The 14,824-nt window shown below is 36.2% G+C and overlaps 1 protein-coding gene across 17 annotated transcripts in view; it reads right to left on the bottom strand.

The window, feature by feature from the left end:
- Window positions 1-14,824, bottom strand: part of RANBP17 (RAN binding protein 17) — a 355,438-nt gene that overhangs the window by 324,005 nt on the left and 16,609 nt on the right. For all 17 annotated transcript variants that reach the window (XM_081520766.1, XM_081520759.1, XM_081520765.1 and 14 more), the window contains exons 3-4: window positions 12,397-12,487; window positions 1,669-1,835 (exon numbers count right to left, since the gene is read on the bottom strand). In XM_081520766.1, the coding sequence (XP_081376892.1) occupies window positions 1,669-1,835; window positions 12,397-12,487 (258 nt within the window). The remainder of the gene's footprint in view (window positions 1-1,668; window positions 1,836-12,396; window positions 12,488-14,824) is intronic.

Below are 14,824 nucleotides of genomic sequence, written 5' to 3' on the forward strand. Positions count from 1 at the left end.
AAGTTGGCTTAAAACTCAACATTCAGAAAACTGAGATCATGGCATCGGGTCCCATCACTTCATGGCAAACAGATGGGGAAAGAGTGGAAACAGTGAGAGACTTTATTTTCTTGGGCTCCAAAATCACTGCAGATGGTGACTGCAGCCATGAAATTAAAAGACTCTTGCTCCTTGGAAGAAAAATTATGACCAACCTAGACAGCATATTAAAAAGCAGAAACATTACTTTGCCAACAAAGGTCTGTCTAGTCAGGGCTATGGTTTTTCCAGTAGTCATGTATGGATATGAGAGTTGGACTATAAAGACAGCTGAGTGCTGAAGAACTGATGCTCTTGAACTGTGGTGTTGGAGAAGACTCTTGAGAGTTCCTTGGACTGAAAGGAGATCCAATCACTCCATCCTAAAGGAAATTAGTCCTGATTATTCATTGGAAGGACTGATGTTGAAGCTGAAACTCCAATACTTTGGCCACCTGATGCAAAGAACTGACTCATTGGAAAAGACCTTGATGCTAAGAAAGATTGAAGGTGGGAGGAGAAGGGGACGACAGACGAAGAGACGGTTGGATGGCATCACTGACTCAAAGGACATGAGTTTGAGTAAACTCCGAGATTGATGATGGACAGGGAGGCCTGGCATGCTGCAGTCCATGTGGTCGCAGAATTGGACACAACTGAGCGACTGAACTGAACTGAACTATATTTTATATGAATCATACTGAGCAGGGTATGAAGGTCATCCTAAGAGGCACAGAGGTACACAAAAGAGCAGATTTAAGTTCCCCATATCAAACCCTAGAACATACTGTGTGGAATGGCAAGTGGAATCACGGGAACAATTTAAACTAGTGTCCCTTAATTTTTATTTGGGCTTCCCTGATAGCTCAGCTAGTAAAGAATCCACCTGCAATGCAGGAAACCCTGGTTCAATTCCTGAGTCGGGAAGATCCCCTACAGAAGGGATAGGCTACCCACTCCAGTCTTCTTGCCTGGAGCATCCCCGTAGACAGAGGAGCCTAGTGGGCTACAGTCCATGGGTCATAAAGAATCACACACGACTGAGCAACTAAGCACAGCACAGCACAGCTTTTCTTTTCTTTTCCAGCCCAAATACCTGAACTCGTGTATGTTGTAACTTTAATCATTTAGGTTAAAAACATTCTTGAGAAACTAGTATGACTCCACACGGTATAAGGTAAAAAATTTTTAAATATGTATCTTAAGTTAGAAAACCTGCTGAAGTACTATCACCATGCTTTACGAGGTCACTACACAACCCTATACAAATTAACTAACTTTTCTAAGCCTCAGTTTCTCATTTACAAATTGTAATTCCCTTCAAAGAGATGTAATGAGCATTAAATTAGATAAATACATGAAAATAATACATGTTTGCATATATATGCAATACACAGAGTCACACAGTTAGAAGTGACAACATGCATTTTTGAAACTACAAAACATTATAATTTGCATTCTTCAGGTTTGGAAGTTAATATCACATCATCCTCTTTTCCTGGCAATAAAAAATACAGGCTCTAGAGGATAAATAATAAATCATAATTAATATCATTCTAGTAGCCACAAAACAAACTATACAGCTTTAAGAAAAGCAGTTTTCCAAACAAAAATTACTGATGTTCTTATAATGTAATAACGCCTTCTTACCTGAAGAAATGTCTTCACGTCAGCAATAATTTCTCTGAAGACAAATCGGTCTTTCTGAACTTCAAACCACCCTGATTTAGTGATTTTAGCAATGACTTGAATTAAAGCTTGGATAACAAAGGGAGCCAGCTTGGGTTGTGATGCCACATAATTAAGAATGTAGTTTCCTGTAAAAAAAAAAAATTCTATCATCATTTGGATTTTTCAGTAACATATTATGAATCATCTAAAAACAGGCAGTGATGACCCGTTCTTTGACAAGAAGTTAATCCCTTTCTCCAAGATATGTACTTACTCACATAGTCAGTTTTCCTGTAAGGCTTACCTGTATAAAGCAAATTTGTTCCAATTCAACTGATATATTAGGGGACAGTATGAGTATAATGCAGATGTCACTTTTGTTTTTGCATAATTTCATTTAGAAAAAAAAAAAACACTAGGTGAATACAGAAGACTGCAACCAAGTCAAATAAACCAAGCCATACTCAAAATGCATGTATCTACTAGCTATCTCAGTTCATCTCATGTGTTACCAGACTCACTCATCCCTCTTGGTTTTATAATTTTCCATCCTATTTTCCATCCTATTTCAGATCCTTCCACCACTTTGTAATAATTCACAAACTGCAACCCAATGGAAGCCCACTTCCACAAACTTCAGTCTTCTTCAAGATAAAACCCCATCTTTATTCTATTATTCAGTATTTCTTAGTCATTTAACATGTGTAAATTCTACCAAGCCTTTTGACTTCTATCTTTTTTATGTGTCACTGACAAAATGTTTCAATTTTATTTCCATAACACCATTTCTCTAATAAGCTCAGTGGTTTTTACTATATAACACTGCACAGCAGTCGCTTTTAGGAATACATATGTCATGTTATAGCAAAACGGACTACACACTATCTGGCTAGTTAAATGGCAGAAAAAGTACAAATAAAATAATGCACTAAAATAAGTATATAAGTTAAAGAATGTATGAACAGAATAATAAAGCCTAGAATAAAGTTTATACATCAAAATAATTAACAGTGGGTAGCAAATTCCAGCTATGATGGAGGAGTAACTGAGGCAAAAATAGGCGATAAAGTCTAATAGAAAAATAGAAGAAAAAAATGTTATAAAAGGAAAAGATTCCATTTCTTCTTTGGCCTCAAAGGCCAGCATACAATTTGGGAAAAGAGTGAAGAAAAAGTAAATACTTCACTATTTAACTAAAAATAGCTTTAATGGAAACAACTCCAAGATTCGAGAACACTTTCAACAGCTGTTCTTAACAATTATGATGAGAATCGTGACATAAAAAAAGAAAAGTTCTCACGACTGGCACATTTCAACCTTAATTTTCATTAACATTAAAATTACACACTTACACAAATTAGATTAAAAGACAGATTTTCCTAGCATTAAGAGGTTTCTCCTATGGATTAAAATAATATGGTTCTTTTAAACTTCATTACATATAATTTTTTATTTCCAAGATGAAACTTAAGAAAACGATACTGCCACCTGAATATAAAAGAAAATCGATTTATTTATTTCTATCATTTTTATTTTTAATATCCTGAAAAATTTTAACCTGGAAGGGACATGAGGAATCCATGTTAGTAGCAGTAACCACTAGCAAGGTAATTTCAAACATAATAAAACAACCAAATGGGAGACAAACCAAGTTTCACATTTAAGGTAGATATCAACAAGCACCACTCCCAAACACCTTGAGAAAAGACACCAGCTAATATGTTTACTATCTAAGGCAAAAAAAATTTAATAGACTCTATTTCTGTTATGTTAGCTGAGTGTTTTACATATTCTCATGTTATGCTTATTATTGGGTCGGCCAAAAGTTTGTTTGGTTTTAAGTAAAAATAAAAGATACATTTTTCATTATCACCAACAACTATACTGAATAACTAACTGAATGAACTTTCTGGCCAACCCAATACATGATTTATAATAGTATTCCAGTTTAATAAGCAAGTGCCAATGATAACAATCAAGCAAAACAACAGCAATCTCATCAGCAGCAGCCAAAGATAATAAGGAAAAGTCATACAAGGAAGAAAATGAAATGTTCAGAAATACACATGGGAGAATGAAATAAACGGCTGGAAAAATTCCCAGACAAAAGTTAATAGAAAGTTGGAAAGCTATGCACTCGAGGCTCTTTGCACGTCAAATGCCCATATGATAATAACAAGGTGAAGAGAATATAAATACCTTAATATTAAATCCAAATGCTTTAAGAGAAGCAATTCCAGATGCTGTGAACACAAAAATCTGAGCTCAAGAGCTAGCTTAAGAAATATTTGAGAGAGAAAACATACAGAAAAAAACTATCAAGAGAAGATCAAGATCAGAGTTAGGAGGTGATGTGGGAAAACCGCAATCTTCACACACTGCTGGTAAAAACACAAAATGGTACAGGCACTTTGGAACACAGTAGTGCAGTTTCTTTAAAAGTTAAGAATAAACTTACCTATGACCCAGCAATTCCACAACCAGGTATCTACTCAAGAGAAATGAAAACATATGTCCACACAAAAACGTGTGTCAATGTTCATGGTAGCATTACTCATTGTGGTCAAAAAAGCAAAAACTACCCAAATGTCCATCAAGTGGCAAGACTATAACAAGACATCACATATCTATACAAGGAATATTATTTTATAATTAAAAATGAAATATCAACACATGCTACAACATGGATGAACCTCAAAAACATTTTGCTAAGTGAAAGAAGTCAGATGTAAAAAAACTACACATGGTAAGATTTTATTTACATGAAAAATCCACAAAAGGTGAACGTTATACAGGCAGAAAACATCTTAGAGGCTGGGGGTATGGGAGCAGGATTAACTGTCAATGAGCATGGGCATTTTGGGGGTATGATGGAAATGTTTACACAAATCTGTAAATTTACCAAAAATAAAAAGTTGTACACTTAAAACAAGTGAACTTTATGATATATAAATTATACTTCAATAAAGCTGTTTGAAGGGAAGTTAGCAAGGAAGAAAAGAGGGAGGGAGGGATTGAATAAAGGAGGGAGAAAGGGAAGGAGAATTGATTGATTTATATACGTAAATAAACTTAAAGCTACATTTTTATTTAAGGATTGACCTGGTGGCTCAGATGGTAAAGAACATGCCTGCCAGGCAGGAGACCCAGGTTCTATCTCCAGGTTGGAAAGATCCTCTGGAGAAGGGAATAGTTACCCACTCCAGGATTACTGCCTGGAGAAATCCATTGACAGAGGTCTACGGGGTCACAAAGAGTCAGACACAACTGACCAACTAACACTTTTGGGGGAGGCTTCCCTGGTGGTTTAGATGGTAAAGAATCTGCTATAATGCAGGAAACTTGGGTTCAATCCCTGGGTCAGGAAGATCCCCTGAAGAAGCGATCACAAAGAGTCAGACATGACTGAGGGACTAATACTTGCACACTTTTATTTCAATAGAAGATTAAAAGGATAACATTCCAGGCTAGAGAAAACGTAAGAAAAAGCACCAAGGCAGAAATAACATGGTACGGAAGAAATACCTCTGGTACAAATAACAGGCTAATACCAATGAAGATACAAGACTCTGAGGATGATCCACCAGTTTCAAGCTCACGAAAGGACTTTGTGGCCAAGCTGAGAAGAAACAGTATTTTAATTGATGAGCAATAGGAAGCCATTGTAAATCATACTAATAAAGGCAGAAAATAGTGTCCTGAACACAGAGAACAGGCAATAGAGTTAATGCTGGGGAACAATGAACTATGCAGTCTGGCACCGTATCATGAAAGACTGAAAATTTTGGAGTTGATATAAGAAAGGCAATGTGACTTTCAGGCAACCTTCACATTTTCCATTTTAACTGACATACCAATTATTCTATTACACATGTCAGACAGGTCATAACATTCTAATCTACTTGAGGAAGCAAGAGTAGTTAGGTCAAAGCCAAGAAACTCATAAAGGAAACACATCATTTGTTGCTTGGAACTGTGTTATAGGTTTCTACTTTCCTCTTTTTTCCAAATTTCTTTTGAGTACACTCTTTTTTTTTTTTTTACCCTTTTATTTATTTATTTTTTAATAAATTTATTTATTTTAGTTGGGGGCTAATTACTTTACAATATTGTAGCAGTTTTTGCCATACATTGACATGAATCAACCATGGGTTTACATGTGTTCCCCTTCCTGGACCCCCCTCCCACCTCCCTCCCCATCCCATCCCTCTGGGTCATCCCATTGCCCCAGCCCTGAGCATTTGTCTCATGCATCGAACATGGAATGGTGTTCTGTTTCACATATGATAATATACATGTTTCAATGCTATTCTCTCAGAACGTCCCACCCTCACCTTCTCCCTCAGAGTCCATAAGACTGTTCTATGCATCTGTGTCTCTTATTCTGTCTCGCATATAGGGTTATCGTTACCATCTTTCAAATTCCATATATATGCATTAGTATACTGTATTGGTGTTTTTCTTTCTGGCTTACTTCACTCCGTATTATGGGCTCCAGTTTCATCCATCTCAATAGAACCGATTCAAATGTATTTTTTTTAATGGCTGAGTAATATTCCATTGTGTATATATACCACAGCTTCCTTATCCATTCGTCTGCTGATGGACATCTAGGTTGCTTCCATGTCCTGGCTATTGTAAACAGTGCTGCGATGAACATTGGGGTACACGCGTCTCTTTCAATTCTGGTTTCCTCGGTGTGTATGCCCAGCAGTGGGATTGCTGGGTCATATGGCAGTTCTATTCCCAGTTTTTTAAGGAATCTCCACACTGTTCTCCATAGTGGCTGTACTAGTTTGCATTCCCACCAACGGTGTAAGAGGGTTCCCTTTTCTCCACACCCTCTCCAGCATTTATTGCTTATAGACTTTTGGATGGCAGCCATTCTGACTGGTGTGAAATGGTACCTCATTGTGGTTTTGATTTGCATTTCTCTAATAATGAGTGATGTTGAGCATCTTTTCATGTGTTTGTTAGCCATCTGTATGTCTTCTTTGGAGAAACGCCTGTTTAGTTCATTGGCCCATTTTTTGATTGGGTCGTTTATTTTTCAGGAATTCAGCTGCAGGAGTTGCTTGTATATTTTTGAGATTAATTGTTTGTCTGTTGCTTCGTTTGCTATTATTTTCTCCCATTCTGAAGGCTGTCTTTTCACCTTGCTTATAGTTTTCTTAGTCGTGCAAAAGCTTTTAATTTTAATTAAGTCCCATTTGTTTATTTTTGCTTTTACTTCCAATATTCTGGGAGGTGGGTCATGGAGGATCCTGCTGTGATTTATGTCGGAGAGTGTTTTGCCTATGTTTTCCTCTAGGAGTTTTATAGTTTCTGGTCTTACATTTAGATCTTTAATCCATTTTGAGTTTATTTTTGTGTATGAGAGTACACTCATTTTTAATGAGTACACTTTTTTAAGTATCCACTTAAAAAATATAACTGAAAGAAACAATCTGAATAGGCCCATATCTATTAAATTGAGTCAATAATTAATAACCTCCCAAATCAGAAAACACCAGGCCCGGATGGGTTCACTGATGAATTCTACCAAATATTTAAGAAAGAAATTCTACTAATTCTCTATAATCTCTTTCAGGAAAAAAAGAAGCAGAGGGAATTCCTCCTAACTCATTCTATAAGGCCAATGTTACCTTAATACCAAAAGCAGATAAAAACAAGACAAGAAAACTTATAGTTGAGCAAAATATCTCTTATCAATATAGAAACAAAAATCCTCAACAAATTACTGGCAAAGCAATTCAACAATGTATAAAAAGAGTTTTATAACAACCAAGTGGTATGTATCCTACGTACGCAAGCACTGTTCAACATTTGAAAATCAATTAATGTAATCCATCACATCAGTGGGCTAAAGAAGAAAAATCACATGATCATAATAGATATAATAAAAGATTTTTAAAAAATCCAACAGCCATTCATGATTAAAAAAAAAAAAACTTTCAGCAAACAGGGGGAACAGAGGGGGAACTTTCTCAACTTCATAAAGAACATCTATAGAAAAACCCACAGCTGATGAATAAAATCAAAGAACTAAATAAATGAAGCGATATCCCATGTTCATGAATAGGAAGACTCAACGCTGTCAAGATGTCAATTCTTCCCAAACTGATCTATAGATTCAACTGCAATTCCAATAAAAATCCAAGCAATTTGGATATTGACAAATTGATTCTAACATTTATACATAGAGGCAAAAGACCCAGAAGAGCCAACACAATACTAAAGGAGAAAAACAAAGTTGGAGGTCTGACACTACCTAACTTTAAGACTTATTTTTATAAAGCTACAGTAATCAAGACTGTGTGGTACTTGTGAGAGAACAAATAGATCAATGGAGCAGAAGAGAGAACCCAGAAATAGATCCACATAAATACATTCAACTGATCTTTGACAAAGGAGCAAAGGTGATAAAATGGAGTAAAGATAGTCTTTTCACAAATGGTGGCAGAAATGGACCTCCACATGCAAAAAAAAAAAAAAAATCTAAACACAAAACATTCACTTTTCACAAAAATTAATTAAAAATGGATCACAACTCTAAACGTAAAATGCAAAAATATAAAAACTCCTAAAAGATAAAAGGAATAAAATACAGGTGACCTTAGGTTTAGTGATGACGTTTTACAAATAACATTAAAAAAATAATCGATAATGTGGACTTCATTAAAATTAAAAGCTTCTGACCAAAGGAATGAGAAGACAACCCACAAACTGGGGAAAATCTTTGCAAAAGACCTGATAAAGGACTATTTACAAAAATATACAAGGAACTCTTAAAACTCAACAATAAGAAAGCAACCTGCATTAAAAATAGGCAAAAGACTTAGACACCTCATTAAAGAAAATATACAGATGACAAATAAGCATATGAAAAGACATTCAACATGACATGTCATTCAGTCAGTTCAGTCACTCAGTCGTGTCTGACTCTTTGCGACCCCATGAATCGCAGCACGCCAGGCCTCCCTGTCCATCACCAACTCCTGGAGTTTACCCAAACTCATGTCCATCGAGTCAGTGATGCCATCCAGCCATCTCATCCTCTGTCGTCTCCTTCTCCTCCTGCCCCCAATCCTTCCCAGCATTAGGGTCTTTTCCAATCAGTCAACTCTTCACATGAGGTGGCCAAAGTATTGGAGTTTCAGCTTCAAAATCAGTCCTTCCAATGAACACCCAGGACTGATCTCCTTTAGGATGGAGTGGTTGGATCTCCTTGCAGTCCAAGGGACTCTCAAGAGTCTTCTCCAACACCACAGTTCAAAAGCATCAATTTTGCGGCGCTCAGCTTTCTTCACTGTCCAACTCTCACATCCATACATGACCACTGGAAAAACCATAGCCTTGACTAGATGGACTTTTGTTGGCAAAGTAATGTCTCTGCTTTTAAATATGCTATCTAGGTTGGCCATAACCTTCCTTCCAAGGAGTAAGCGTCTTTTAATTCCATGGCTGCAATCACCATCAGCAGTGATTCTGGAGCCCAAAAAAATAAAGTCTGACACTGTTTCCACTGTCTCCCCATCTATTTTCCATGAAGTGATGGGACCCGATGCCATGATCTTAGTTTTCTGAATGTTAAGCTTTAAGCCAACTTTTTCACTCTCGTCTTTCACTTTCATCAAGAGGCTCTTTAGTTCTTCTTCACTTTCTACCATAAGGGTAGTGTCATCTGCATATCTGAGGTTATTGATATTTCTCCTGGCAATCTTGATTCCAGCCTGTGTTTCTTCCAGCCCAGCGTTTCTCATGATGTACTCTGCATATAAGTTAAACAAGCAGGGTGACAATATACAGCCTTGACGTACTCCTTTTCCTATTTGGAACCAGTCTGTTGTTCCATGTCCAGTTCTAACTGTTGCTTCCTGACCTGCATACAGGTTTCTCAAGAGGGAGGTCAGATGTTCTGGTATTCCCATCACAGTTTATTGTGATCCACACAGTCAAAGGCTTTGGCATAGTCTATAAAGCAGAAATAGATGTTTTTCTGGAACTCTTGCTTTTTCGATGATCCAGCGGATGCTGGCAATTTGATCTCTGGTTCCTCTGCCTTTTTTAAAACCAGCTTGAACATCTGGAAGTTCACAGTTCACATATTGCTAAACCTAGCTTGGATAATTTTGAGCATTACTTTATTAGCGTGTGAGATGAGTGCAATTGTGTGGTAGTTTGAGCATTCTTTGGCATTGCTTTTCTTTGGGGTTGGAATGAAAACTGACCTTTTCCAGTCCTGTGGCCACTGCTGAGTTTTCCAGATTTGCTGGCATATTGAGTGCAGCACTTTCACAGCATCATCTTTTAGGATTTGAAATAGCTCAACTGGAATTCCATCACCTCCACTAGCTTTGTTTGTAGTGATGCTTTCCAAGGCCCACTTGACTTCACATTCCAGGATGTCTGGCTCTAGGTGAGTGATCACACCATCGTGATTATCTGGGTTGTGAAGATCTGTTTTGTACAGTTCTTCTGTGAATTCTTGCCACCTCTTCTTAACATCTTCTGCCTCTGTTAGGTCCATACCATTTCTATCCTTTATCGAGCCCATCAGAATGGTCAAAATCCACAACACTGAAAACACCAAATGTTGGCAAGTATGTGGGAGAACGGAATTCTCACTGCTAATAAGAATGTAAAACTGGTAGAGCCCCTTTGGAAGGCAGTTTGGTGATTTCTTATAAATCTAAACATACTCTTATCATATATACAATCCAGCACTCTCCTTAGTATTTACCCAAATGAGGTGAGAACTTATATACACACAAAAACCTGCTTTACAGCAGCTTTATTCATAATTGCCAAAACTTGGAAGAAATCTACTAAGCCATGAGAAAACATGAAGAACCTTAAATGCATATTACTAAGTAAAAGAAGCCAATCTGAAAAGGTTACACACATAATTTCAACTATATGACATTCTGAAAAAGGCAAAACTACAGAAAGAATAAAAAGATCAGTGGCTGCTAGGAGTTAGAGGGAAGGGAGAGATGAATAGTTGGAACACAGGCGTTTAGGGTAGTAAAATACTGTATATAATACAGTAATGGAGGATATGTGTCATTTATACATTTATCCAACCCCACGGACTATACAACACCAACAACACCAACAGTGAACTCTAATTAAACTACGGAGTTTGGGTGATAATGATGTATCAGTGTAGGTTAATCAGCTGTAACAAAGGTACCCACTCTGGTGCAGGATGCTAATAGTGGTGGATGCTAATACTGAGGGAGGCTATAAATGTACAGGACCAGAGGGGTATTCAGGAATTCTTTGTACTTTTTGCTCAGTTTTTCTATGAAGCTAAAAGTGCTTCAAAAAAAAAGAGTCTACCTAGAATATGTTTGTGTATGTGTATAAAGTTAAACAAAATCACATTATGATAGGTTTATAACATTTGACTTATTTTTTAAACTGTAGATTTCTCTTTTGCTTTCTTAAGCACACAAGTCCATGAGAGAATGCATAAATGCTCCTCTAGATATTCTTCAGCCCATAGGTTTTTTGGTAGATGTTCTTTAACAAGTTGAAGAAGTTCCCCTCTGTTCTTAGGTACTTAAAGAGAAATATCAAACATATAAGACAAATGATGAATCATTGTGGGATTTGATCATTCAAAAACTGAGCTTAAAAGAACCATCATACATAATTCTATACTTTAATTTTTCTGTTACACAAACATGAACCACGTGAACCTTGAAGCTAGAGAGTACAATGAGTCAACAGTCTACTTCCAATATGAAAAAGATAACCAAAAAAAAATCCCATACTTCAACTATTAGAGCTTTGTCCATACGAAAAACAAACAGACACTTAAAATCTTACTAATATCTTACCTTTGAAAAACATATTGGTATATAACAGAATCAATTTTTCAACTACATTAAGTTTCAAGCACTGTTCATCCCTAAACACATTATTTTCCTAGTAAGAAGGAAACTACTTTCAATTTTATATGCATCCCACATGATTTTGATATAGCATTCTAAGAATAGAGAGAAGACTTTTCGCATCATCTAGTTGTATATGAAGTTAAGACAATCACTAAGAGCATGGACTCCACACAAACTATGTAAGTTTGAAGCAGCTCTATTTCTTCTAGCTGTGTGATACTGGGTACATTATAGAGCCTATCAAATGTAATTTCCTCATTTAAAAAATGAGGATAACAATAGCGCCCATCTCAGAAGTTTGGTAAATAAAATGAGATAGTGCAAATCTTAGTATATGGTACAGACGATTGGTCCCCACCTTTTGTCACCAGGGACAAGTCTCATGGAAGACAATTTTTCCATGGTGTGTTGGTGGTGAGAGGGATCATTCAGGCAGTAATTCAAGTGGGGAGCAGCAGATGAAGCTTTGCTTGCTTGTCTGCCATTCACGTCCTAATGTGTGACTGGGTTCCTAACAGGTGGAGAATCAGTGTGGATCTGTGGTCCAGGGATTTGGGACCCCTCGTATAGACAATAAAATGCTACTTCTTACTATTTATTATCAAACTAAACAGATGCTTTTTTGATGACAGATTTTTATATTACATATCATCATTCATCACCACATGTGTAAAGGAGACTTGACTACTCATCTTTGAAAATGACAGAATAACTTGCAAGTCTGTTAACAGTTGAGTATATTTAAAAGAATAGTTATTTTTAAAGTGCAATTTGATTTAAAAAAGCATAATAAACCACTTACTGATATCTATTCTCTGTTCAACTGGCAAAGGGCTGACTCGGCTAACAAGTTTTGAAAGACAAGTTGCTGCAAGGAGTTGAGCGTAGGATGTCTGTAAAGAAATATATTTTAATTATTATTACCATATACTATGACAGGAACTTTTCCTAAGCAATATTGGTTATTTTTCTGGTTTTCCAAATTGGCAGATCTACAAGGGATAAAATATACACAGACAAACATGCACACATGAGCAAAAAATCCCTCATAAGGGTAGCTGAGGAAGCCTTTGCAAACAGCAAGCAGTTCAGAGGGAAAAAAAAAAAATGATAATGAGCAAGTTCAAACAAAATACACTTATCATGTCTGACACAGTACTGCATGATCTGGCCTCTGATTATCTCTTCAAATTCATCTGGTTCTTCTCTTCACCATCCTCTGTCCACAACAGCCCTCTTACAGTTCCTTTCAATGTCTTTCCTACCCTGACCTCTCCTCTCCTTCAGATCCATATTGGCTGTATTGACTCTGTCCACTAATTGTCTTAATAGCGTGCTCAAGCCTTCAAAATCCTGTTCAGTTATTCACTATATCCCCAGCAATCTCTTGTAAAGACGGTCCTTTCCTTTTCATTCTCTAGACCAGAGGTCAGCAAACTAAGGCCTGTGGATCAAATCCTGTCTGTTTTTGCAAGGCCCATGAGCTATGAATGGTTTTTACTATTTTAAACAGTTGGCAAAAAATAATAATATTAATACTATTTCGTGACATGTGAAAATTAAATGAAATCTAAATTTCAATGTCCATAAACAAAATTCAATAGAACATAGCCACACTCACTCATTTACATATTGTCTATGTCTGCTTTCAGACTACGACAGCAGAGTCAAATAGCTAAAACAGTATATGGCATTCGTTGCCTCCTACTGCTGCTCAATGCACTATAAACTTCTATGATGTACTTACTAACTCTCACAGCATATAAAGTACCATGAGTATCACCATGACATGACATGTACCTTTTATTATTACCAGCACATATCTGTCATGTCAAAACAAGAAAAGATAGGAGTAGACTTCAAATGTCTTAACTTTTAAGGCACAGCGAAATGTGGATTATTTTGTTATTGAATTAGATAGCAAAGCAATGTGCTTTTTATGCAATGGCACTATAGCTGTCCTAAAAGAATACAATATATGCTTATAATATCAGACTAGGTACTCCTGGCAATATTCCTAACTCACAGGGAATAAAGTCAGAAAAGGAGAAAATTTTAAACAGAATATATATAACACTGAAATTTTTCCACAAAAAAATAAAGACTACAACCAAAGTTAGGTTTTGAAATGGCTTACTTGTTAGCCAAGTAAGAAAAGCCACTTACCGACAGAGAGCTAATTAAATCACCATTATTTTCAGTAGCCAAAGTTACACATGCAGAAAAAATGAATTTCAGACTACTTGCCTTTCAATGAGAATAAGGCCCAGACAGTTGAAAACAACAGAGCAACATCAAAATTCAATTTCAAACCAGGAGAAAGATGTGGAGGCTCTCCTTAGTTCTTTATGAGTTAACAGATGTTATCAACATGTACAGCTTATACTGTTATCAATATGATCTGCTTATTCCAGAACCCAATGCTAAGTTTGAAGCGACTAAAGAATTAATCTTCATGAAGACTCTGCATGAAACTATTGGGCAGAATATTTTCAAAGACGCTGAGAAAATACTAATTTGTACAACCTAAAGTAGTTGCTAAAATGTATCACAAGCAGTGGTAAAAATATATGGTACAGAAAAGGCTTAGTTGGACAAATTTACAAAGCTTGTAAAAACGTAAGAGTCTAGAGTCTGGTTATTCATCTTATTATTCATCAGTAGACACTTCATAGTAAATATTTGAATCTATCATGTATTAATGAATCAATGGTATTAACAGTGGATTTTAATTCACTTTCATGAATTCATCTTCAGTTCTGACAATTTCTATCAGAAACAGAAGCTTAAAATTCTGACTCACCCTACCATATAGTAGTTCAGTAGCCTGGCAGTGGTAAAGTCTTACTGCAATTTTTTTTTTTTTTGGCTCAGGACTAAGACTGGAATTTTTCTGAATGAGAAGAACCATCTTAATCTACTATTGTTAAACATTAAATGGCTTTTGAAATTAGTTTTTGCTGCAAACTTGATAAAAGTCTCTTAATGAATTCAACCTAACATTACAAAATTGTGTAAAAGGCAAATAGTGCTTAGTACTAATATGAAACTTAAAATGTGATAAAGTCCTAACCCTGATTAAATCACAAACAATATTAAGCTGTTTTATACACTTTCCACACTGTCAAATGTTAAAACAAGTAGTCAAATCTCTATTCCTGAGTATATTTTCTGAGTTCAAACTGTTTGAAACAGCACATTTTTCAGGCCTTGATGTAAGTGCAAAGGAA

The sequence above is a fragment of the Giraffa tippelskirchi genome, chromosome 8, assembly GCF_054371585.1.
Source record: "Giraffa tippelskirchi isolate mGirTip1 chromosome 8, T2T-mGirTip1v1.2.pri, whole genome shotgun sequence".
Taxonomy (NCBI): Eukaryota; Metazoa; Chordata; class Mammalia; order Artiodactyla; family Giraffidae; genus Giraffa; species Giraffa tippelskirchi.